The 26,341-nt window shown below is 37.0% G+C and overlaps 3 protein-coding genes across 10 annotated transcripts in view; 2 read left to right on the top strand and 1 right to left on the bottom strand.

Annotated features, from left to right (window-relative positions):
- The first annotated feature begins 1,045 nt into the window (after positions 1–1,045).
- On the top strand, positions 1,046–10,850 carry LOC306862731 (U4/U6.U5 tri-snRNP-associated protein 1-like). The gene is made up of 20 exons (XM_079405665.1): positions 1,046–1,570; positions 1,697–1,751; positions 1,860–1,915; positions 2,387–2,513; positions 2,642–2,747; positions 2,860–2,937; positions 4,454–4,553; positions 4,694–4,836; positions 5,007–5,213; positions 5,303–5,415; positions 5,496–5,638; positions 5,776–5,900; positions 8,003–8,167; positions 8,253–8,363; positions 8,449–8,536; positions 9,209–9,299; positions 9,388–9,523; positions 10,175–10,264; positions 10,404–10,525; positions 10,610–10,850. The coding sequence occupies exons 1-20, from the start codon at positions 1,327–1,329 to the stop codon at positions 10,626–10,628; spliced, it is 2,319 nt and encodes a 772-aa protein (XP_079261791.1). The 5' UTR covers positions 1,046–1,326; the 3' UTR covers positions 10,629–10,850.
- On the bottom strand, positions 9,688–18,654 carry LOC306862733 (endothelial PAS domain-containing protein 1-like). 6 transcript variants are annotated; one of them, XM_079405669.1, is made up of 15 exons: positions 18,303–18,654; positions 17,450–17,773; positions 15,665–15,906; positions 15,459–15,589; positions 15,288–15,372; positions 15,134–15,210; positions 14,872–15,047; positions 14,678–14,784; positions 14,234–14,381; positions 13,962–14,143; positions 13,798–13,871; positions 13,100–13,341; positions 12,942–13,014; positions 12,571–12,691; positions 9,688–10,214 (listed from the first exon to the last, which is right to left on the bottom strand). In XM_079405669.1, the coding sequence occupies exons 2-15, from the start codon at positions 17,548–17,550 to the stop codon at positions 9,883–9,885; spliced, it is 2,091 nt and encodes a 696-aa protein (XP_079261795.1). In that variant the 5' UTR covers positions 17,551–17,773; positions 18,303–18,654; the 3' UTR covers positions 9,688–9,882. The 6 variants fall into 6 exon arrangements, with proteins under 6 accessions (XP_079261795.1, XP_079261798.1, XP_079261796.1 ...); XM_079405672.1 differs by lacking the exon at positions 18,303–18,654 and adding an exon at positions 16,372–16,397 and having other exon boundaries at positions 17,450–17,659; XM_079405670.1 differs by lacking the exon at positions 18,303–18,654 and adding an exon at positions 16,372–16,397 and having other exon boundaries at positions 9,692–10,214; positions 14,678–15,047; positions 17,450–17,659.
- Positions 16,320–26,341, top strand: part of LOC306862732 (dipeptidyl peptidase 3-like) — a 12,194-nt gene continuing 2,172 nt past the window's right edge. The window contains exons 1-16 of one of the 3 annotated variants that reach the window (XM_079405667.1): positions 16,320–16,405; positions 20,470–20,770; positions 20,847–20,936; positions 21,040–21,177; positions 21,267–21,341; positions 22,166–22,253; positions 22,379–22,512; positions 22,634–22,764; positions 22,892–22,950; positions 23,835–24,029; positions 24,105–24,217; positions 24,312–24,404; positions 25,146–25,208; positions 25,329–25,453; positions 25,545–25,665; positions 25,754–25,933. In XM_079405667.1, coding sequence (XP_079261793.1) covers positions 20,501–20,770; positions 20,847–20,936; positions 21,040–21,177; positions 21,267–21,341; positions 22,166–22,253; positions 22,379–22,512; positions 22,634–22,764; positions 22,892–22,950; positions 23,835–24,029; positions 24,105–24,217; positions 24,312–24,404; positions 25,146–25,208; positions 25,329–25,453; positions 25,545–25,665; positions 25,754–25,933 — 1,875 coding nt within the window. In that variant the 5' untranslated portion in view covers positions 16,320–16,405; positions 20,470–20,500. Of the gene's footprint in view, positions 16,406–19,948; positions 20,015–20,469; positions 20,771–20,846; positions 20,937–21,039; positions 21,178–21,266; positions 21,342–22,165; positions 22,254–22,378; positions 22,513–22,633; positions 22,765–22,891; positions 22,951–23,834; positions 24,030–24,104; positions 24,218–24,311; positions 24,405–25,145; positions 25,209–25,328; positions 25,454–25,544; positions 25,666–25,753; positions 25,934–26,341 lie in introns of those variants that run through there. The other 2 variants (XM_079405666.1, XM_079405668.1) reach the window with 2 other exon arrangements.

The following is a 26,341-nucleotide window of genomic DNA, read 5'->3' as shown; positions in this document are numbered from 1 at the left end:
TTATCATACAGTTGATTTACATGACTTATTATTTAGATGTTTGTGCATTCATCTGTTTCATGAGATTTAATGTAACAGCTGTTTTATGAACTCAGAGCTTCATTGTTTGTTTCACTTGTTTTAATGTTTTCATTTGCATCTCTTGTTAGTGTGTTTAATATTAATAATGGAAATATTTTCACTTATGTTTTCACTAATTTCACTTTTGTCCTCCAAATTTATGTTAGTAATAATCACGCCAAATGAAGCTTGTATTTTTAATTATGTTATGTACAGTCAGATTTTGCAATTAAATCTGTTAACCACTATTACTTCAACTGTTGGTGTTTTGTATTTCTCCAAAGCAAACAATTATTGGGTTGTTTATATCTTAATATATAATTACTACACTTACAGTGGTTATATAATTTGTTTGAATTTCAAATTTAATTATACTAGGCCTAAGCATAGCCTCTAAATTATGGTGCAGCCCTTAGAAAGCTTGTAAAACTAATTTTAAAAGTTAACAAGTTGATCTTTAGAGATTTTTAGTCTTGTTTTCAAATCTCCTTCTTTGGAACATATGTGGTTCCCAGAAAAGGGCTGTATTTTTGTTTTGTATCTTTCTAGGGAGTGTCTTCTCACCTCAGCTTTCCCACAAGGGAGTGTGAGGCACTACGGCTATTTAAGAATATTAATTGTGAAAAGAAAAGTGCTATACAAAAATATCTGAGCTGAACTGAAAATAATTCTCTTTGCGTTCATACGTCTAATAATGACAAATTATTATTTTCCAGGTAAGTTTTTACAAATATTTTACTATGACAATATAAAAGCCAGTTATTAATTTTGCAAACTAATAGCCTAGGCTACATTCAACAACATGAAATATAAAAGTCAGTTATTTAGTTATTTTGTGAAATAATACTTTTAACAACATAGCGTAACAACAACAACAAAAAACCCGAGTTTTATAAATGAGGATAGCTGCATTTATACTGAAGTAAAAAAAATAAAATAGTTGAACGACCTCCATACTAATAGGTGGCGCTGTAACACCATCTTTGTCCATTTAACCCGGAAGTTGTCAGTGCAGCACCGCGTTCATCATACGATTGTGTTGTTGCAGTAGTGCTAGCTGTGTTTGTTTAGTACTTGCATTTTTTCTGATCAAGTGAATACAAAATTATGTCTTAATAACAACGCGCATAATATAAGTTAGCTTTGATATCTTTGTACTGATAATATTACGTAAATATTAACCGGTTGGTCGTGTTATAATCAACTGAAGTGCAGTAGAGAGCAGTAAGACACATATAGTACATTTAGTTCGCGAACAGAGCCGATATGGGTTCATCAAAGAAACACAAAGAGAAGGAGAAGGACCGGGATCCAGAGGACCGGCACCGTGAGCACAAGAAACACCGTCACAAGGATAAGGACCGCGAGCGAGAGAAGAGAAAGAGATCCCGCTCCAGAGAGAGGAGCAGCCGGGGAGCAGAGAAAGACAGGAGCGGTAAAGCAGAGAGGAGCAATGCGGAACCAAGAGTCAAGAAAGAGAAACTTGATCCAGCTTTCGAGGGCAACAGCGGTCAGTCATCCTGACCACAAACTTCAATTGTTACTAGATGTTTTGTTGACTTGCTCTTCTGCACCACTCCCATCAAAATATACACTAAAAAGTATACACTATGCTTGTCAACATCTTGTTTTGCAGAGCCAGGTCCCAAATCTGCCAGTGGTGATGCTTCACTCAGCATCGAAGAGACCAAGTATGTTTTGTAGCATACTTTTATTTATAATTAATTTGAGGGAAAGAAATATATACATGTATATTACTATTTGTATATTTTCCTAAATGTTGTTACTCTGTTTTGCAGTAAACTGAGGGCCAAACTAGGTTTGAAACCCCTTGATCTCAATGAAAACAAGAAAGGTGAGAATTTGATGATCATGTTACATCACAGGGCTATTTTAGATGCTACCATTCAAAAGTTTTAAGTTGATAAAACCAATTATAGAAATACGTTAATGATTTTATTCAACAAGATTGTGATAGTTGTACTAATTAACAAATAAATAAAGCGTCACAACTGTTTTCAACAAGGAACATGTGACACTTAAGACTGGAGTAATGATGCTGAAAATACAGCTTAACATCACAGGAACACATTTCATTTAAAAGTACATAATATTCAAATAGAAAAGTTATTTTAAATTGTAATATTTCACTATATTGCAGTTTTTTTTCTCAAATAAATGTAGCCCTGTGAGCATAACTTCTTTTAAAAACATAAAAAATGTCATACTGACCTCACACTTTTTAATGTTAGTGTAATTGCTTTGAATGCAACCTCTTATTTGAAGCTTTCTTTCCTAAATCTATGATTGTTTGGTGGTTTCTCAGAGACTGGGACTAAGGAGGAGCCCCTCCTGGCTGAGGTCATCAATCCTGTCCATATCAGACAACAGGCTGAGATGAGAGAGAAACTGGCTGCTCTCAAAGAGAAGCGTCTGCTCAATAAGAAACTGGGGTAGGACATTTTTGCCACCTGCGAAAGATAACAGAACTTCTACTATTGCAATTCCCTGTTTGTCACCAAATCAGACTTTAAATCTGACTAATATCAGACTATCTGATTTTTTTTGTGTGTGTTTTCAGGAAGGTGAAGGTGCTTGGGGATGAAGAACCATGGTTGGATGACACAGCTGCCTGGGTGGAGAGGAGTCGCAAACTAGCCAAGGAGAAGGAAATGGCGGAGAAGAGGGTGAGGATAGAGAGAAGAGACACTTGTAGAGACAACCAAATGACTAGCTTTGTTTCGTTCGGCCTTTATCAGTCATTTTATTTTGTTTTCTGTGCAATTCCTTTCTCAACAGGCCAAGCTCCTGGAGGAGATGGATGAAGAGTTTGGTGTGAGCAATCTGGTCGAGCAGGAGTTTGCACAGGAAAAGAGGGTGTGTGGCCTTATTGACCTAATTTCTTGTTCCCCTCTTCCCCAGTCACAATCCTTTTTTTCCACCAAGAAAATATTCAAAGCCCTGCTGTGATGTCACAATTATTGATTTTCAGATATTTTTTATTTACACTAGGAGGGGCAATATATTAAAATAATAAAATGAATAATTAAAGTAGTTAAAGAACTGAAGTGGGGTAGAATAGGTGAAGAGATGCGTGTCAGATTCGCGTCATGTTCAGCAGCGGCAGCTCTTAAAGGGACAGCAGACAAAAAACCTAATAACCAGCTGCTGTGATGTCTGGCAAATCAAAGATCAAACGAAAAAGAGGAAACCAATCACTTTTGTAGCTTTAAGGATTCATCTATATTTAATTTAGAATTTAGTGTTTGATAAATTTATTCAATTTCGTTATGTTTCCTACTTGCTGAAGGGCACGGGTAAATATGACATTTATTATAATGGGTTTATGTGAAGATTGTTTTAAGTTCACTTAAATTAGAAGTTGTTTTAAGTAGTCTAATAAATGTTAAAATTGATAGCTTTGTAATGTTGAATGGCTAATCAATGGTTAAATATTAGGGAAAAAACTATTTTATAGATGCATCAGAGTGATACTGGCCTTCAGTCATAAAAAAAGTATACAAATATTAAAGACAATACTGTCTTTGTTGTTTATACATTAATTTGAAGATTAAATGTCAAATTATTGCAATGTAAAAGTATTTTTAAAAACTTTAATGTTAGGTGATTAATCACGATTCATTTCAGAAACAAATGTGCGATTTAGTTTTTTTTTTTTTTTTTTTTTTTAATCAATTGACAGCACTAATAAATAATTATCAATAATCAAAATTAAGTTCCATACATTTTATTAAATATTTTTTTTTTACTCACAAATAGCAATTTGTGACTAATAACTAATATTTTAGAGATTGGCATAACTAGAAAATGTGTTCAGTATAAAAATTTCCGTCAGTGCCAATAGCCTCATGGGCAGCGCGCCGACATAGTGCCGTTGTGCTTAGGGTGTCCCGAGTTCGAGTCCTGCTAATGTTTGCCATGTTTAGAAATTACACTTTTTTTAAAAATTAGACCTCCTCGTATACAGGGTTTTCTGAGACCGTGGGAAACCTGCTTCTTAAAAAAAAAAAAAAAAAAAAAAAAAAAAGACAGTTGTTAAGGGCTGAATTAAAATAGGAAATATCTTGGTTTTTGGCTGTTTTAGCTCATTTTGCCTTATTTTAAATAATTTTAAGTCATTTTTAGGCCCCCTTCAAAGTTTGCTGAGATTCCTAATGGGCCCTGGTCCCTTAGTTGAGAACCACCGCTTTAATCGGGATAAAAAAAAAAGATTAAAAATAGTGAAATAACTTTGATCATGTAACAGTTGTTGGTAGAAAGATTTCTTTTTTTTTTATTTGTTTGTATTTCTTAGTAATGTATTATCTATTATTATCATAGTACTGCATATTCATTTAGATGTTGATTTGATTGATCTGTTTTTACTAACCAGGACTCATATGGCTCACGTAATCTCAAAGGGCTAAAGGTTCAACACAAGATGGAGTCTTTCAGAGAGGGGGAATCCATTATCTTAACTCTAGAAGACAAAGGTGAGCTAACATGATGATGCTGAATGTGGATAAAATGTACTGTTGCTTTAGATGAACAAGCATCTGCTAAATCACTGACACCACCTACACACACTCTCATGGGCACGCTCAAAGTTTCTCTGTGTGGGTGATTTTCACAGGCGTTCTGGAGGAGGAGGAGGATGTGTTGGTGAATGTGGGTCTGGTGGACAAAGAGAGAGCAGAAAAAAATGTGGAGCTAAAGAAGAAGAAGCCAGATTATAAACCTTACGAAGAAGACGAGAGTGTGGATGACATGGTCATTGTAAGATTTCATCGGAAATTCCAAATGCATTAAACCCAAATTCCAAATGCATTAAAACCACACATGGCCAAAAATACCACTGATACTTGTTATTAACCAATTAAAAAACCTGCTGTGTGATTTCCTCTTTTTTGCGTAATATTCAACATGTTCCTTTGAATTCTTTCCAGTTAAAGCCAAAATCTGTGCTGTCAAAGTACGATGAGGAGATCGAGGGGGAGAAGAAGAAGAGTTTCAGGCTCAGTGCTGGAGGTTTTGTAGGGGGTGAGAGAGAACGGGAGCTGCAGACCATCAGAGAGAACCTGCGCAATCAGGCCCAGTCTCTGGACATGCCTGCTCTCAGCCTCGCCAGTGAATACTACACGCCAAATGAGATGGTGAGAATAATCTGTTTAAGTGCACTGGGTTTTGAATTTGATTTCTTTCTTGACTGATGTTCATTTTTTTATGGCATGCGTGACACCAGGTGGGCTTTAAGAAGACTAAATGCAAAGTCAAGAAAATCAGAAAGAAAGAGAAAATACTCAAGGCTCATGACCTCTTGGTGGATGAAACTCGAAGCTCAGATTTTGGCTCCAGGTAAAGCCTTCACTCATTTGCTGTTGATAACGCCAGCGACACCACATTTATTTGAACTCAAAACTGGTTCTGGCACTCAGGGTTCGCGGTCGAGGTAGAAAGAAAGCTGATGAGGAGGGGGCAGAGCCTGGAGATATTGCTATAGAAACCAGCAGCAAGGCCAGTGATGTCCTCCAGCAGTCAGATGACATTAGAATGGCTGACATGGACATTAGTGATGATGGTTAGAGAGAACTTTTTCATGTTTAATGTTAAAACCTGTTTTTTCTTGTTCTCAAGGCATCTGTTCTTCCCTTTGAAATTCAAATGAATTGCATCACTATTCACTGCACTCACGCGCTTTCTCCTTGTCTCTCTCAGAGGACTTCACCCCTCCAGAGCCTGCTGTATTAGAAGAGGATGAAGCTGAGCAGGAGCTCCAGAAACAGCTTGAGAAACAAAGGAAACTCAGACAAAAAAAAATGCTCAAAGACTCAGGAGAAAAGGTCAGCACTTTTCATTCCCGAAGCACTGCTCCGGCAATGCAGAATAATATGTACACATGTATATATCAGTCCCTTCAGGATTTTAATGCAAAATCAAACACACTAATAATTCAGGTAATTCGGTGGAGCTTGCAATTTTTCTAATTTGCTGCAGATTTTGGGCCTAGATGCCTTGTGTGACGCCATCGCAAAATGCATTTAGCCAAAACCCACTTCGAATCGATCGTGCATTCTCTCTAACACACACACAGAAGTGTGCATGCTGAGTGACATTTCCATCTACTGGCTCAGTTTATCGACACTGCATGTATGCTTGCTGCATAAAAGAGGCTCGCACACTCCAAAATGGACGAGCAGCATGACCGAACTAGTGAAGGAAATGCTGAATAAAAATTTAAATTCACTCTGACAACAGAAATCGTACGGTTTCCATGGTTAGCCCTGTAACCACAACAGGCTGCGCTACTTTCTCTTTCTGACACACTGGTCATGGAGAAGAAAGTAAGTAAAGTTTTCAAATAGCCATTTAGATTTGTGTATTGGCTATGATATTTATCAAACCACTAAATACTTTTTATGTATTCTTCTAAATTACCATGATGTTTAAAGTTAGCTTTGTTATATTGTAAAATATTAACTTGTTGTTAGCCGTGTAAAGCTTGAAATAATTCATTAAGTCAGAATTTTTTTTTTTTGTTTTTTTTTTTTTTTACTTTAGACAAAATATAAAAGGAAAAAAAATGTATGATGTTTTGTTTTGACCATAGACTGTAAAAAAACATGGACGTAGTGTCCGTGAAGTCACCCGTAGTTTTCTGATGAGCATTTTTGAAGCCCAAAGTAGGCGGAGTCTGCCGTAGCCCTCTTGACAAGCGCGTCACTCCCGGATAATTGAAAATGGGCAAAGAGGCGGGACTTGGGCGGAGCTGGTAGTTGAAACCACGCCCGCCTGTCTCGCCAGTGGTGACGGCAGCGGCAATCCGCCTGAATTGCAGTTTAAGTCACTTCCGTATTGGTTTCAAGTGAGATATGCCGCTTGGTTTTGACATACTTGATACATCAGGCTTTTATGGCCTGTATAGTGAAAATATGGCGGGGAGAAACATCTCAATATTATTCGGAGGCCCAAACTGAGCAAAAATAGCAATTTGGTGCAGTTATTCTTCATATGGTCAAAAAATGTAAATTAATGTGATTTTAATTTTTTTTTAAACTATGAAATTCAGGATGCATATAAATGATGATTGAGAGATGAACAATGTTCTTCATAAGCCTGTTGTAACATTCATTGATACATGCGTTTTAACATGATTTTTCTAATAATAATGATTTTGCTCATGTATTAAAAAAAAGTCTAGATCATGTTGATAATTTAGTCTTTAGAAATGCGTTAAATATGACACAGTAGGCTTATAGAGTACAACACTCAAGTTTCTCTTTTTGTTTCTCTCAATGGTCCTTGAGTTCAGAAAAGTAATTAAAGACTGTTTATTTGAGTGCACTCACAATAACAACGCGCTTTTGTAAAATAATGAAAACAAACAGGATGTGCTTTCTGCCATCTCTGTCTCTGTGAACTTGAGTGCGAAACTCTGTGTTTACTTGCCTTACAGATATTAAAATATATCTATAGAGAGTGAAATATCTACTTTCAAATGAACCAATTCAAACGACAGACAAATATTCTCTGATCATGTAATCCGTATGAAACATTCATACAGGCGCATCACTACTGCAGGGATGACGAGTCAGTGTCGCCGATTTCATCTCTTATGCTGAAAACAAAGAAAGCACTAGTGTATCTCAATACATTATTAAAATGTTAATTCAGCCTCCTTGCTGTTTTTCCCTGACACATTCATAATCATTGCTTCTGTGTGTTGCGGCGAGCTTTATAGCGCTTATAGGCTATGTAGGCAATTAAAGACGCATTATAATGATTTAAATGGTTTATTAATAAATGTGCGATTAGTCGACTAATGCTTAAAATGAACGACTGCTAGTCGACCAGAAAAATCTTTAGCCGAGGGCAACTCTAATTAACAATAATACTGTTTATTCAACTGTTTCTTTTGTATCTCTCCTTTTATTGGTGTTTTCAGGTGGCTCAGCACATGAATCAATTGGTGAAGACGGAAGATGATGACAACGACCCAGACAAAAGGAACAACATTGTCTTTAATGCCACCTCTGAATTTTGCCGCACTCTTGGCGACATCCCCACCTACGGGCTGTCAGGCAACCGAGAGGACCAAGAGGATATTATGGTACGCACTATTCCAACCCATTCCCACTTAAGCTATATTGTTTCACTTGCTGGTATTAAATGTCTAATTTGTTTGGGTCATACAGGACTTTGAAAAGGACAATGAGAAAGAAGGAGGTGGACAGTCAGACTCTGATATGGATGACAATGTGGGCTGGAGCACCGTCAACCTGGATGAGGAGAAAAACCAGGCAGATGTGAGTGTTCTGCTCGCCTAACTGACAGCAATTCGGTTGGACTGTGAAGCCCTCACTTTAACATGATTTTTCTGCTTTTTTATAGTTCTCAACAACCTCCACGACTATTCTGGATGAAGAGCCCATTGTGAAATCTGGTCTCGCTGCCGCTCTACTTCTGTGCAAAAATAAAGGTGAGATCAACCAAATCTGATTTTGAACCGAATGGTATCTATCAAATTTATTAAAAAAACAAAACAATTGGCTCCGATTAGTGCGCCGGCATATGTGACCCTGGACCATAAAAGCAGTCATAACAGTCAATTTTTCAAAATGAGATTTATATATCATCTGAAAACTGGTTTGTTAGGATAGGACAATATTTGGCCGAGATACAACTATTTGAAAATCTGGAATCTGAGAGTGCAAAAAAAATTTAAATATTGAGAAAATCGCCTTTAAATTTGTCCAAATGAAGTTCTTAGCAATGCATATTACTAATCAAAAATTAAGTTTCCTATTTACAGTAGGAAATTTACAAAATATCTTCATGGAACTTGATCTTTACTAATGATTTTTGACATGAAAGAAAAATCAATTTTGACCCATACAATGTATTTTTGGCTATTGCTACAAATATACTACAGCGAGTCAGCGACTTAAGAATGGTTTTGTGGTCCAGGGTCACATATAGAGCAACTGTGCTCGCGGCGACACGAGTTCGATTCACATCTCGAGGTCCTTTGCCGATCCCGCCCCCCTCTCTCCACTCAATGCTTTCCTGTCTGCTCTCTACTGTCCTATCCAATAAAGGCATAAAAGCCCTTAAATATAACTTAAAAAAAACATGCATTTAACCTTTTCAGGACTGCTGGACACACAAATGCAGAAGGTGGCTCGTGTCAAAGCCCCAAAAGCAGTTCTGGCAAATGATAACTACTGCATCGAAGACAAGATGTAAGTAGATGTAACAAAACTTTCTCCAATGGTTGTTTATTATTACAAAAAGCAAAGATGCTTCCATTTCCTGTTCTGTCCACCACAGGAATATTGATGATAAGTATAGCAGGAGAGAGGAATACAGAGGCTTCACACAGGATTTCAAAGAAAAGGATAACTACAAGCCAGACATCAAGATCGAATACGTTGATGAATCTGGTCGCAAGCTCTGCCCTAAAGAGGTCTGCACATGTGGTTGTTCTCAACCAGTCACATCAGACAACTTCCTCCTTCTGAAATGTCTGTGTTAGGGATGTCACCATACCAAAAATCTAGTAGTTGGTACTAATACCACTAAAAGTATATGATACTCGATATACCAAGTCGATACCACGGGAAAAATAACAACTGTACTTAAATACTAACTTTATTTAACATTACAAAAACACAACATTAGTGGCACTTGGCCTTCAAATAACACACACGCTCTCATGCACACACAACACCTATACTCTGAATGCAAGCATTAGTTTAAATTCACTGACAATTTTTTTTTAAACCATTACCATAAACAACAATTATTTAAACCAGTAGACTAATATTAGCCAATAATAAGGATAATCCATGGACGGATACACAATGAATGAACAAGCTGTAAGCTGTCGGACAGTTGTGTGTGCGTGATCATGCGCAGCGCTCGTGCTTTCAGAACTGCGCGCTCTCGTTTAAATCTCACACAATCATATTTATAATATATCATCGCCATCTTCCATGTGTAGTTCTTTGGTGTGCTTGTAGGCGTTTTTTCTTCTTTACCCTTTGAGGAGTGACTTAAACACTTCTGTGACCTCTCTAGTCTGTATAAGTGCTCAGCCTCCTTTGTTGTCCTCCAGGCTTTCAGACAGCTGTCCCATCGTTTCCATGGGAAGGGCTCTGGAAAGATGAAGACGGAGCGGAGGATGAAAAAGCTTGAGGAAGAGGCGGTATGTTTTGTTTTAGATCGCCAAGCATATTAAAACAAAGCACCATTAACTGACACATTAAAATCATAAAGTCTTAATTCATGATTCTAGTATAGGACATAAAAGTCATTTGACTTTTTGCGTGTTTGTTTTCTTGCAGCTGCTGAAGAAGATGAGCAGCAGTGACACTCCTCTGGGCACCGTTGCTCTTCTGCAGGAAAAGCAGAAGTCCCAGAAAACTCCTTATATCGTGCTGAGTGGCAGCGGGAAGAGCATGAATGCGTAAGTATTTATTCACGACCTCCATTCCAGCTATTTTGCTCAATCTACGTTTTGTTTGTTAATTGTTTTATCTTGTTTTCACAGGAATAACATTACAAAATAAATCTGAATACTGGAACAAACAACAGGTCTTTCACACAAAATCTACTAATTTTAGCCATCTTTTAAATGAATAAATTTGCAACTAGTTGTGTATATTCAAACATTGTTTTGTGTGTAAATTCATACCCCTTGATTTGATTTCTTGATTCATGCAATTTTCTGTAGAACGCTGTATTCTTTGTTAGCTTTTTTTTTTCCCCCTATTAAAAACTGTTGTGATGAAGCTGGTCTAATATTTATGTATTACAAGCATTTGGGTTTGTTTCGTAGATGTTAGCACTGTTAATATGGATTACACATGACAATAGGAATATGCTTAAAAGATGTATTCGACATTAGGTACATTCAGGAGTTCTTTAGCTGGCATTTGCACCACCGTTTTTGGTGTAACGTTACTTTAAGTACCAATATGGTTTTAGACGCTGCATGGCACTCTTAACGTGGATCAGAATGAGATTTACGCTGATACTAGTGAGTTTTAGACGCCGGTCTAAACAAAGAATCCGCTTACCTGTCCAACAGAAAAAGAAACGACTTGGGTTCAATACTAAGGATTTTCTTTGTCACTAAATCTTTCCAACTTTTCTAAGCCTTACCGATGCTTATGCTCATTTTTGTTGATTCGTGTCAACTCAGGTGCTGATTCTCCCGTCGTCTCGGTAAAACACGACAATCACAATCATTTATCTAAAAAGTGGTAAACAGTGAGCGTAAGGATTTTCATTGTGGGTCACGTCATTTCAACATGGCGAATCACATTTGAGGGTGTGTGACCCACACCATGTATAATTAAAACACTTTTTATGGAAAACTATTAAACTAGTTAAACTAAAGTAGTCTTAATCTCATGTTGAGTGCACACCATTCAAATGGCGCTTCGCAAGAACAATGCAAAACTTTAAATTAGCATGAAACTACTATGCACTATTAGTTGGTATATTAATAATATACCATTTGTTAAATGGAAACGAGATGTAAAGGGAAAAACTAGTGCCAGACACACTCTGACGTCATATTAAAACGAGTTAATATTTTAAAAAAGCAAAATAAACAAAACTGTAACATTAAAAAGAGTGAATCGAGACAAATTTGTAACGGTGCAAACAATAAATCTTTGTATTCATAAAAGTTTCTAGAATATTTTGAAATACAACTCCGCAACGGTAGATGCAACGCCATCACACCAGTGGACAAAGTTCTGTGTATTATATGTGTGCATGCAATTTGATTAAATGATCAAGATTTTTTTTTTTACTTCTGAAAAGTTTATTGACTGAAAACGCTCTGAAAGTGATTCCAACAATATTGTTCCTCTTTGTCGTCGTTACAGTTATGATGTGAACATCCCTATTGTCGGAGAATTAGAAAGTTTTAGAAGTCGATCTTTATTGTTAGTTATTGCCCCTGTTGTAAATCCCTTGTTGAATGGGCCTTAACACTGTTTCCTCAGAAAGGAGTCATTTAGAGTGCAAAGCTCAATATTATGATGAATAAAAACAGAATTTACCACAATCACACAGGCTTTAGTAATGTACTCTAGTCTAAGCCAATGCTCGCGGGTGCTGACTACTGGTAAGTGCTGTTATTATAAAGATGCATTAATGACCAAGGTATATGTAAGTGATGCACATTCGTAGTGTTGCATGTAGTTTTGTATCAGCACCAAGGCACTCTTGAGGCCACTTGGTCCAGAACAGCTGTAATTTCTGTCCCTTGGAGCAAATGTGATGTGGGGTCAAGAGGTGCGTTGACCTCACACTCCCAGCCGCTCAACACAGGCAAAGCCCAGGGTGCTGGGAGCGCTTGTACAGCCGCATGGTGTCTTCTGTTCTGAGGATGATGCTTAGGATTCTCTGGAAGCGATCTGAACTTTATTCCAAGTGGATTTGGGTCTCCAAATGTATCATGTAAATTGAGAAAATAGTCTGGAACCGATCTCTTACCAAAGCACCAGTGTGTTCTGTTGGGATGTTGCAAAACTTTAAGTGCATCCTCCCTCCGGTGATATGTCTCACTTTCAGTCGAGAAGAGTTGATAATTATGCTGTTTATTATAATTATAATCCTGGAAGAAGAAATGAGTCCAGTTACTTAATGCCTTCGTTCAAATGTATTTTCAGGGATGTTTACTCTCAAAATACTATTTAGATATTTAAATTCAATATTGAAATATTATTTTATATTTAAACACAGTATTGTTAATATGTACATTTTTGGAAATAGTTCCATAAAGTCTAAGCAGAATTGTACAGACTAAACTGCAGGAGCAGAAGTAACTGTAACAAAGATATTTTGTATGCATATGAGCACAGTACCTTTGAAATTCTGTTCACACGATCTAGGCTCTCATTCCACTGCTGTGTTGATATCAGGTTAGTATCTCTGATCCTATAACATAATAAATGTAGTGTTTATTAATGATTTACAAAATGTATAAAGAAGCATTACAGGAAATGACTTTTATTAGACACACCTGTTTGTTAGAAAAGAATGACCGAAACTTTGTTGGGCATGTGTAAGGCTCTTTACAGGCAGAAAGACCGTTCCCTCTGAATTTTGAGGGTCCAGTTTTTGATGTGGATTATTAAATGATGGTCCACACATGTTTAGTTCGGCACTGTCCTCTGTTCCCTCTAAAATGGGAGTTAGTGGGAAGTCCTCTCCGTGCATTGGAATGTATGGAGCCAGACTGTCCAAGTCTAACTCACACAGATCCTGCAGTAAAGCACAGCACAAAGGAAGGGTTTTCACAACTATGTATGCTAAAATCCAAACAAATTTGGGGTCAGTAAGTGTTACTGACCGACTGCTTTAAAAACTGATAATAAATGGTGAGCACTAAATCAGCATATTAGAATGATTTCTAAAGGATCATGTGGCACTAAAGACGAGTAATGGCTGATGAAAATTCAGATTTGCCATCACAGGAATAAATTACATTTTAAATTATATTAAAAAAGAAAAGTTATTTTAAATGGAAATATTTTACAATATTAATGTTACTGTATTTTTCATGAAATAAAAAAAGTATTTTTGCAACAAAGTCTCGTACGAAACCAAGTTTTTGAACAGCAGTGTAACTCTGCTTGGTCTATGAGTACAGTAATAATTCAGTCCCATGGTAAATATCAAAGTACTATGGTATTGACATTTGAAACCACAGGTACTCACGCAATTGAAATTGCAGCACTCTTCTGTGTTATGCGTGATCTCTGTATAGTCATGAACTTCCTGTATGTCCCTCTCTGAGCAAAAACAAAATTCAATATTATCATATACTGGTTTTAATATTTGAAACATCATATCTTGTGATATTTTCACCTGGATAATTTTACCTCTTTGGTTTAGAGATGTTGTAGGACAATTGTGCTCATCTGATTTGCTTCTAATGCCGCTTTTGTCTAGTTGAGTCAGTGGAAAAGCGGCAGGCTGGGATTCTGTGAGAAGGGATTCACGTGCTTTCAGAAGTTGTTCTGTCTGTTTCAGCAAATATGTCAATTCGGGCTGCTCCACTCCACTACAATGGTACAAAGTGAACAAAAAATTCAATAAAACTTTCTTGGAATTGAACCTATGACCTTGGCATTGCTAGTGCTAATTTTCTAACCTAAGAATGTAATTGATGCAGACAACACTCTCTGGCACACCAGTACGACTGTTGCACACCAATGACGCATCTGTCTCTGCCCACACATAGCCACCATGTCCGTGAAGCAGCCGATATTTACCTGTCGACACCTGGCCCTTGGAAAGCACTGTTTCAGACAGATACATGAACAGTATTAAAGAGACAGTTCATCAAAAAAATTATTCTGTTATTTACTCATTCTCATCTCACTCCAAATCTGTATGACGTTCTTTCTCCCATAGAAAACAAAAGAGTTTACTAAAAAAGTAGTAAATAGTTTGACTTTGAATTAATAAAGTCATATGGGTTTGGAATGAATGGGTGATGTTGGTTTTTTTCTTTTAATTTAACACATGAGGCATAATAAAACAAGTCAAATTAAGCATGCAAAGTGGAAAACAGTTGACAAGATATCCCTCTTACAGTAAACGTGTGCCTTGCGGATTTGCTGGCAGTCAGATGGATGATAGTACTGGTACACGGATTGGCCCAATAGCTCTGTGTCATGAAAGCCTGTCAACTTCACAACCCTGAGCCAAAAAAGAGCTTCAAATATGAAGAAGATTGTGAAAGCATTTAGCTTCTTGCATTTGTGAGCAGCATATATAAGGTCATACCTTGAGGGACAGTAGGTGAACTTCATGTCTGGGCTGTGTACGCTCATAAACGTACTAATATTCAGCGCTGCATTTAGTTCAATGACCTCCTGCATGGGCAGAACCCTGCACTGAAGAACTAGACAACTGAATCCAGGTGTAGCCGATGACTTTTTCTTTCCAGTACACTGAATAGTCTTCAGACAGCGAAAGCAAAGATGTGAAAACAAAGAAGATTGTGTGCTCTTTTGCAAATAATGGAAAGACAAAAAGAGATTCTTACTTTCCAAGGAGTGAACTTCTGGTTCTTAACACTTTTTATTCTGAGGAACACTTCACATTCTTGCTGTCCTCTGTTTCCTGAAATATTAGAAGCCAATCAGATCGTAAACCAAAATTTATTTTCGAAATCGATTTTTTCAGCAAGAAATGCTCACCGATCAGTCTCGTGAGAATGTCTTTGAACTCCATCTGATCACATGGATGCAAGAACTCAAACAAACTCCTTCCGATCAAATCCATCTGGAAGAGAAACATCTGAGATTTCCTAAAAGTGCTGGTAAAGCGATTCCAAATACATGCAATTCGTTTAGTTTTAGTGTCATCACCTGGTTAATTTCAGTGTGTGTAGTTATGCCCTTAGTGGTGAAGATGACCTTGCCATTCAAAGACAACAAAACCACAAACCCTCCGAGGGCAGAATCTAGCAACTCCCTCTCAGGAGATTTAGCCGATACTCCTACAATCACAATGGCCTTTAGAAAACTTGCTTTCTTTTAACCCCTTTTCTACTTTTAACCCCTTTTCTTTCTACCTGGTGAAGGAGGAGAGGACTGTGTCATCATGGACAGTGCACAGGTGTCTAAGGTGTTCATAAGATCCCTCAGGTGCAGGTAAGCGTTCGTGAGACGTATGACTGACGCTTTGTCTAGCTGGCCATCCATACTGGGGTCCAGAGGCAGAAGAGCACTTAACTCCTTGAACAGCTGACTCTCCTTCCTCCTCCTGCTCCTTGCCGCCAAACGAGAATGTGCTTTTCTCCATTCTGTGCAGACCCTGTATTTAAAATGAGAGAATTTTAATAACGACAAAACATATGCGTTTTAAATTAAGTTGGTTTCCTGAATCAGTTCTTTGCTATATCTTTCAGCACGGCAGACTCAGAATGCATAGTGCATCTACATGCAATACTCAGTTTGTACAAAAACATTTGTATTTAAATGTTCCATGGACTAGTCTTTACCATAAAGATGCAAACATTTTAAATAACATTGTTTTGGTTGTATGAGCATGCTGCTATTGGGCTGATTCTCTACTAGCATCATTCAGAGAACAGAACATTTTAAAGTCACCATGTTCCCTGAAGACAGAGAGCAGCAGCAGTACTGATGGAAAAAGAGAGGTCATGACTGCGTCACTTTGTCTTATCACTACCAAGCGTAGTTGCCTGCAGCTTCTGATACAATGTCATGCCTTCTGAGAATACATCCCCATGTGCGTTTACTTGCTTTTTACACTCACTTTGAAATCTCTGTCTCTTTTTTTGCCTGAAAAGGTAAGCAAATAAAGGTAAAACAATTGCTGATTTTTGCATCATGAATCTATAAAATTATTTTATATTTATATTTTATTTTATTTATATTAACAAGAAAACTGAAGGGACTTTTAGGTAAATATAGTTATGGGCTATCTGATGGCAGGCAAATAATTGTCAAAATTCTTCTGTATCCCGACTTTTGCATGGCTTTTTGCAAATGCCCGTTTTGTTGTTTGAGTATTATCTGAATATTTTAGGCATTTGCAAAATGGCACTATGCAAAAGGCATGTTAACAGAGGGATTTCAATTTATTTTATAAAAATGCTTGTTTCCCTTTTTAACCATTTTTGTCTACAATTAAAATCATCCAAATTAGTTAAAAATGAAATTAGTTTTAATATGTGTATTTGGTCCCAGCTTCTTAGTTCTGAAGAAAGTAATGGCACTATTTGCAAAAAACATTCATTGCAAATTCAGCTTCAGGGATAGACAAACAATGTCTTATTCATTCAGTTATTTGCTATATCGTTCCACACAGCAGACTGAAAATGTGTCTACATGCAATTTTTGTTTTGTACAAAACTATTTGCATTTCTCATGGACTAGGTTTAGTTTTTGGTAAATTAAATAAAGTTATGGACTATCTGGTGGTATGTAAATAATTGTCAATTTTTTTTAATAACTTTTGCATAGTGCTGATTTGCTGTTTGGGCATTATCTGAATATTTTAGTAATTTGCAAACATACTAAATGGCATGATAGCAAGGATTTTGCATGCCACCCACTCCCAATTTAAGCACTTTATGTTTTTCTTCTGATTAAAATGAGTTAAAATGAAATTTAAATAATTTAGTATGTTTGTTTTGTCCCAAATCCTCAGAATAGTTCAAATGAATTCAATGGCACTGTTTAAATATCATTGTAAATGCAGCTTCAATGGAATCAGCAATGAATGATATTTCAAACAATGGCAGACTCTGAATGCACAGTATATCTATATTCAGTATTTGTTTTGTATTTCCATGTGACTATCATTAACTAGGTTTAGTTTTTGTACTCACCTCGTTTTCTTCTGCTCAATGAATATTTGCTTTCTTCTAGCTTTTCCATGGCGCTCGTAACTTAGTCGATCCCTAACCGTTTCCAAATGCTTTGCAGTCATTTTAAAATGTAAGATGACTCAAAGTGATCATGTGCTCATGTCAGGCATGTTACCAGGTGGCGTATGGTCATGTTCAAAAAATGAGCAATTGACATACTCACAGATAACTGGTTGTAATCTCTGGGCATGTTCATGTTTATACCCAGTTTCTCTGTAGAGGCCTTTAGACCCTGCCCTCATGTTCCATGTGATAGTTGGCCATTAATCACCGATAGGTTTGCATCTGTCAAAACAAGATGGTCTTTTACTTTTCTGAGAACTCAGATCTTTTAGATAATCATTTGGTTTTGAATAATAACTGCCACTCATGATTCCAGGAAAACTACAACCAGCTTTTAAAAAAGAGTGTACATTCTACATGAATTAATAGCAAAAAAAAACAAAAAAAAATCATATTTTCTTAACTAAGATAAAGACATAATTGCCACTATCATACAAATACAGACAGTGTCAAGAGGTTGTGGCACTGGCAACAGACCAAAACACAGTTACATAATCCAGTAATTCAAACAAAGCCCAAAAATAAATGCAGAGATCATAGTAAATATTTAATTAGAAAAAAAAAACACTTGAACTAATCTCTGAACATTCCTAAAAACATATGTAACTACCATCAATACAACAAATATGACACATTGTGCAACTAGTGCAATTTAAAAAGTGAACGGGTGAAGCAAAGACAGTGAATTTTAACACCCAAATCAAATAACAAAACTAACAACTCTGTTGCCTCGATATGCTTGAAACATTACCTTAAAGTTACACGTTCCCCACATGGATAGCTGAGAAGCATGTTTGAGTCTGGGCTTGTTATAGTAGTCCATTGTTCAATGCCCTGTAAGGATACATTTCATAGGTGGTATCACTGCAGAGGAGATCTTCATTTTCATGTCGGTCCCACTTCACTTTATCTCTGAAATGCAGATACATGCATACATTTTTGATCAAAGCAAATTTTGGGTGGCATAGAACCATGCTGGAATCACAGGCATCCGTAAAGAAATTCAAATCAAATGTAAAAAACTCCAAGGAATAATTTCCTTGCTCTGTTCTCTTTGTCCTCTAGTAAGGAGAATGAACATAGCAATAGTGGATGTGCCGTCCCAGTGACCTGTTGGATCTATGTGATTTATTGACATTTGCTTTCTGCGATTGGCTTGCTCTAAACCACATCTTTGTTGGCTGAGATAACGCATGCTGGTCGGACTACTTGTTAAATATATATGTCTGTAAAGTCTGCTAACCAGTTTTTCTTTTTGATTTGTTTTTTTACACAACACCACCATCTAAAGCAATATTTTTTTCACTCTTTAATCTGCTTATATTCATGTTAAAAGACATTTTCTCAATAAAGAAAAATATAGTATTTTCTTTCAAGTATTATATATACTATATTATATTTTATTAAAAGCTGTGTATTTGGTATTACGTCTCTATCAGATCAGCCAACCAAGAAAAGAGAAGAGGCCAGTGTAATGTGTAATAAAGCCAGTGACGGTTCATCAGCAGGTGCTTGACCCATTCAGACCTCCAAAAAAGAGGTTACTATCTTCTCATCTGGCGCCACTGGGATCATCTTGATGCCCTGACTCCACATTGATTACCATTCCCACCCTTTATAAGTGTGCCAATCTTCCAGAACCGGAATAAACACTGTGCTGATTTTAATGTTTGGGAGTTATGCTCAGTTTTTATGATAAAATAGCCTACTATAAAAATAGTGAACAGAAATTGAATTCCAAAAATTCACACTTTTACAACTTGTTTATCATTAATTAAGTTCATTTACTTACCTCATTGTAGTAAAGTAGTTTTCAAGGTTTAAAAGATAAATTGACTGATTGATTTATTTGTACCATTATTCTAATTTATTTAAACTCTATTTGGGCTGAACTTTTTCACCTTCATTATTTCACACCTAAAATGTTCGCGTGGTGACCTATTCCCATCTGCGACTGTTGAGAAAGCAAACCACAGCACAACAAATACATGATCCTGGGTGGTCCAGATGCTGTTCAGACCATGCAAATGGACAATTTCCTGTTGACAGAAAGTTTATTTTAGAGTGCTGGGAAATGAATTCCACTTAAGTGGGCTACTTAAGTGATAAACAATAAACGTTCGATTTCAACAACATTAGCTAAAAGTCCACTAATGCCAGAAATAATCTATATCGATGCTTTATTTCTTTTTAATGAACATATATTTGTTTGTTAATATTTTTACACACACACACACACAAAAAAAAATCCCCTCCTAAATTTGCGTTTGACAAAACTACTATTTCATTTCCAATCTCTACGACGCGAACCCTTTTCACCTGCTGTTCCTATTGGTTCTCACGCCAGTCAGTTTTCTTTTCCGCCGTCTGATTGGTTGAGGGGCGGGTCATTCAATTGAATGAGTAGCGGAAGTAGATTCGGACGCTTGTGCTCATTTTGACAGGACTGAACGCAAAATTCAGGTAGAAGTTGTATTACATGTTGTTAATAATTTCTTGGATATTGCTTAAAGAGAAACCGTGCGTTCGCTATTATATATGGTAAAATAATTGTATAGTGAATTATCGCACATATCATGTTTGCATGGTACAGATTTACGGGATTTCATTGTCTGATTTCCTGCACTATCATGTGTGCTAACAGTATTAGCTGATCACTGAAGTCCCAGAAGTGAAAGAGAAACTCTCTTTGTCAATGCTGATTCACCTTTCAGCCTTCTAGCCAAACTTTTGACTGTGTATGTTTACATTTTTATATATTTAAAAGTATCTACTCAACTATTGGCTTGTATTAGCTGTGTATGTGTGTAGAGAGATGAGTTCAGATGTGATGTGAATCACCAATTATAACCAGGTCATTTTGTGCTTTTGCATAGTAAGATATTTAATCAGAGACTGATGTTTTTGTGAATTTTCAGTGGAGATTGATCAAGCTGCCTAAAGACTGAAATGGTGGACTCTCAGTACTACCTCCCAAATGACATTGGGATCTCTGCTCTGGACTGCCGGGAGGCTTTCAGGCTGCTGTCTCCCAAAGAGCAAATGTATGCACACTACCTCTCTCGGGCGTCCTGGTACGGTGGCCTGATCGTGCTGATCCAGACGTCTCCTGAGTCTGCCAACATCTACGTACTGCTGCAAAAAATGTTCCGCGCACAGGTGCCACAGCAGCTGGAGGCAGCGGCGACTGCAGCTGGACTGAGCGCAGAGGAGTATCAGGTGAAGCAACCTGTTACAAACACCAAAGTTAACATCAGTGTGTTCATTGTCGTAACAACTTTATGTCTGTTTCCAGGCCTTCCTTGTATATGCTGCTGGGCTTTATGCAAACATGGGAAACTACAAGTCATTTGGGGACACCAAGTTCATCCCCAACCTACCAAAGGTCATATACCCTTCTTAACATGTCCCATGTGTGCTCTATCAGAATTTAATGTTATATCCCAAAGGTTTAAGTGTTTGATAATTCTGCCTATTTTAATATGCAGGAGAAGTTCAAGGCTCTGGTGTGGGAGAGTCTGGCCTTTAAACAGAGCCCTGGTGACATGGAGGCGCTGTGGGGCTGCTGCTGTGAGCCCCTCTACTCCCTAGAAGACAAGCAGAAACAGCTCGGTCTGGGTGAGAAGGTAAAATAAATGTAAAAATTTTAAACAATCTGACTTTTGGACAGCTCAGTCTCGGGTTGGTGTTTTACCTAATAATGCCTTTCTCCTAGGGGATCTCGGCATACTTCTCAGGGAACTGCTGCTTAGAAGACGCAGAGTTTGCCCAAAAATTTCTGGACTCCAAGGTATAGTGCACGTCTGTGAGATCCAGCTAGTTCACTGGAGTAATAAGAAAACTGTGTGGAGTTAATGACACAAATAGAATATTATCTCTGTCTGTTTCGGCTACTCCTGTCCTATTAGGGGCTGCCACAGCGGAATCCGCACATATAGAATGTTTTCAATATTAACTAGGGGTGTAACAATTTATCATGTCACTATATATTGCAATACAAAACTGCAACATTATTTATTATGTATAGTTCACCTGTTGGGGAATTCACAGTTAAAACCCATGGACCAGGTATGATGAACAAAGACAAGGAGTCAGACTGCGATTAATTAGAGAAATTTACTGAAGAAATAGTTAGCAAAAAAATGCCTTAGAAGAAAATGTTACTAGTGTGCATCTTGAGACAGAACGATGGAACTGACATATTTTAAGATATGTCAGAGCAAGATATTTTCGGTTGAGACAGCTCAAACATGCATTTTAGTCTGGGATTAGCTTACACCTTGTCTTTGAAACCAGAGGTAGGTGTCCTGAGCTAACAATACATTATAAGCATTTATTAATAAATTAGGCTAGATTTAAATACAGTAAAAGTATTGTAACATTATTGTCCATGTTAGCTAATGCATTAACTAATTTTAACCAGTTGAACCATATTGCAACGTATTTTATTTACATTTACATTTGTGCATTTTGGTAGACCCTTTTATCCAAAGTGACTTGCTTTGCATTCAGGTTACACATTTGATCAATTCTGGATCCCGTTATCTTGTTGTATCCTTACTGACAGCAGCTATTTCTAGTAGACTAGTTTACCAATAATAATCGTCCTTGTAGAACCTGAGTGCCTACAACACCCGTCTGTTCAAGACTGAAATAGATGGGAAGCGGTGCTATGAGGTGCGCTTGGCATCTGCCGAGAAGGGTGAGTATACCGAGCAGTTTAAATCCAGTTTGATATAAATAACTTTTCATTCTATTATTCTTAATGTCATTTTTTCCTTCTCTTGTCTTGTTTTCTCATTGCCTTTATTTCCTTCCCATCTGCAGACAGCTGTGCTGTTGAGGGAAAGAGTGAAGTTTGTTGTGGCAAACATGAATTTGAGGATGCTGTGTTCTCTGTTAAGAGGGGCGATTATGCCTTTCTTATGGAAAAAGTGTGTCAGAACTTGGAAAAAGCCAAGGTATGAGAACATTCAACCTAAAAAAACAAACAAACACTGATTCATTGGTACTTTTGGATGTGACATGAATAGGATGACCTTTTAAAGCATGAGTAAAGTTTTTTTTGTTTGTTTGTTTTAGGATTATGCAGCCAGTGACAACCAGAAGAGGATGCTGGAGGAGTATATCCGCAGTTTCACCTGTGGCTCAGTGGAAGCCCATAAAGAAGGGTCCCGTTATTGGATCAAAGACAAAGGACCTATTGTGGAGAGGTGACTGACCTATGTTTAACAGACCAAGCTGTTGACATAAGCCTAAATCTTTGGGTTCATTGAACTATGCTTATTTACTCTATGCTTATTCTGTTTAAAACCTTTTTTTTTTTTTTTCTCTCAACAGTTACATTGGTTTTATTGAGAGTTACAGAGATCCCTTTGGCTCAAGGGGTGAATTTGAAGGTAAGCTCAAATATTTCTGGGTCAACAAAATGACACCCTTTGTTTTACCCAGATTTATTTAAAAATGCATTCTGCAGTACGTACATAAAGGAGATTGGCTTGAACACATCGTCTATACTTAATATATTTTTATATATATTTTTAATTAATACAATTTTTAATTAAAAATAAAAAATGTATTTTTTGTCAGACATAAAATCAAAATGATCAAAATAATATAATTTAAAAAAAAGCCTTATTTAAAATGAATTTCTCGAAAGACAATCTTAATTAGATTGACATGTTTAATTAATTATTTATTTTATTATTACCTCAAAATCTTTGTCCATGCAAAAAAAAAAAAAAAAACCTACTGGTTTAAAGTTTGGGCTCAGTAAAACTTTTAAAAAAATTAATAATTTCATTCAACAATGACAATGTGTATAATGTAAATAAAATAAATCACAGTTTCCACAAAAATATTAAGCAGCATAACTATTTTCTACTTTGATAATAAAAAGAATATATATCACCCACTATATGTCACCCACATATAGAATGATTTCTGAAGGATCATGTGACACTGAAGACTGGAGTAATTGTTTCTGGAAATTTAACTTTGCCATCACAGGAATAAATGACATTTAAAAATGTATTAAAATAAAAAACAATTATTATAAATTATAATATTTCACATCATGTATTTTTTTTTACAAACTAATGTAGCTTTGGTGAACATAAGATTTTAAAAAAAAAATCAAAACTAACCCCAAACTTTTAAACTGTAGTGTAAAACAGTAAATGACACAAATTGCTTAAAACAACCCGGTAAATCTTGTAGATTCCCAATTATGACCACAATGTCCTTCTCTCTCCTTCTCTCAACTTACCATCTTGCCCATCAGGTTTTGTTGCTGTGGTGAATAAGGCCATGAGCGCTCGCTTTGCTCAGTTGGTGAGCTCGGCTGAAGTCTTGCTACCAGAGCTGCCTTGGCCTTCAACCTTTGAGAAGGACCGCTTCCTCAAGCCAGACTTCACTTCTCTGGACGTACTCACCTTTGCCGGCAGCGGCATCCCTGCAGGAATCAACATTCCAAACTGTAAGCCCTCTCATCCAACACTTTTATTCATATGCAGTCAGGTTTTACTTTTATTAACCATATATCTGTCTGTAGATGACGACATAAGACAGACAGAAGGTTTCAAGAACGTGTCCCTTGGGAATGTGCTGGCAGTTGCATATGCCACACAGAAAGACAAGCTCACCTTCCTTGAGGAGAGTGACAAAGTAAGACTGAGACTGTGAAATTCTAATGAATCAAACATATTGTAATGGAGGTTCAGAGTGGTAATTTCTCTTCCTCTGTGGCTTATTCCTGTAGGACCTGTACATCAAATGGAAGGGTCCTTCGTTTGAGGTGCAGGTGGGACTCCATGAGCTGCTGGGTCATGGCAGCGGGAAGCTCTTTGTTCAGGTTGTGAAGCACAATTAGTTTGCTGTATTACTGTGTATATGTGACTTGTGGGCTTTATGTGCTAAAAAGGGAAGTTTGGTAGATTTTTCTTGAAGAAATTTAATTTTGTATTCAACAAACATGCATTAGTATTGATCAATACTGACAGTAAACACATTTATAGTGTCTTTAGGGTTTCTAAATATTCACCCTTTAAGGTTTCAAAAAGCTTTCTATAGGCCAGATTTACTAAACAGAGCAAATTAGTGTAAGAGCGCAATTACATAAAAGGGAAAATTCTGTGGGTGATTTAATGACATTAAAGACCCCAGACACAACCAGATAATTTCCATAATGACCAGCGCAATCTACTAAGAGCAACGTAAATTACTCACCCTCATGTCGTTCCAAACCCATAAGACCTTCGTTCATCTTCGGAACACAAATTAAGATATTTTTGATCAAATCTGAGAGCTCTCTGACCCTCTTTAGACAGCAATGCAACTGCAATGTTAATTCACGCCACGTCTTTAGTAAATCCTGACAGTACTATTTTAACGCAAAAAGACTGTTTGCGCTGGCGCAAGCTGTTAGTAAATCTGTTACTAAAAAGTTGTCTAAATGGTCTTTTTTGTAGAGTGTCTGCTGTTTTATTTGAACTTGTGGCTCAAACTATCAATAGAGCAAAGTTGTATTAAGCCCAGAACATTTCATAAATACAAATGTATCACTGTTTCTTTTTGTGTGTTTTTATTGAAACAGGATGATAAGGGAAAATTCAACTTCGATCAAACTGCTGTTCGTAATCCAGAAACAGGAGAAGTGGTGAGTTTTTTTTTTGTTTAGCATTTCTTCACATTAATTAGTGGATTCCACTGTGCTTTATGCTGTTTATAAACTGTGCATCGTGAATCCCAGTCACAAAATGGACATTTTGGATTTCAGATCTCGAGCTGGTACAAGGGTAGCGAGACATGGGACAGCAAGTTCTCCACTATTGCCTCGTCCTATGAGGAGTGTCGAGCCGAGTGTGTAGGTCTCTACCTGTGTCTCAACAAACAGGTACTCAGGTGAGTCACTGAACGTTTACTCACTTCTGCATGAATTCACTCATCTAGAATTGTTGAGATATGGATGCTGAGCAATTTGTACATGCGGCAGTATTTTCGGGCACGAAGGGGAGGATGCAGAGGAGGTTGTGTATGTGAACTGGCTGAACATGGTGCGTGCCGGCCTCCTGGGGCTGGAGTTCTACACGCCAAAGAGCAAGAGTTGGAGACAGGTGAGATGTGGGAATGCGCAGAAATCATTACTCTTTCTCTTGATTGTTTTCCAATCTTAACCCTGTTCTGGCTATCTCGCTGTCGCAGGCACACATGCAGGCCCGGTTTGTGATTTTGCGGGTTCTGCTGGAGGCTGGAGAGGAGCTGGTTGGTCTGAAGGAGTGTACGGGGGCAGATGGACGGCCAGATGCTGTCATAACACTCGACCGCAGCAAGATATACACTGTGGGCAAGAGTGCCATCCAGAGCTTCCTCTGTAAACTGCAGGTACAGACTGTTACTGGGTTCAAATGGAACTGGAGCTTTTTTGCTAACTGAATACTGCACCACATACACTAGTCTCATGTTATTAAAATAATAACAATAATGTGACTTTATATCAGTGTTATTGTAGTATAATTAATTTATTATTAGGTTTTTATTAATATTTGGATTTAGCTTTTATATTTTCCATTTTCATTTTAATTGTAATCATTTTTATTGAGAATTTTAGTAATCTTTGTTGTCATTTATATTAGTCCACCATCATGTCTTACTTGTCAAACTAAAATGATTTAGTTTTATAAAATATTTTATTAGATTGTACTGTTTTTGATGTAAATATTCAGAGGTGTTTAACTGATTTATATAAAAATGTATCACCTGAATATATATTTTAGAATTTTTGTCTAGTGT

Source organism: Barbus barbus (genome assembly GCF_936440315.1).
Source record: "Barbus barbus genome assembly, chromosome: 43".
Taxonomy (NCBI): Eukaryota; Metazoa; Chordata; class Actinopteri; order Cypriniformes; family Cyprinidae; genus Barbus; species Barbus barbus.
The sequence above is the reverse complement of the archived record's forward strand: the minus strand, read 5'-3'. Positions and strand labels throughout refer to the sequence as shown.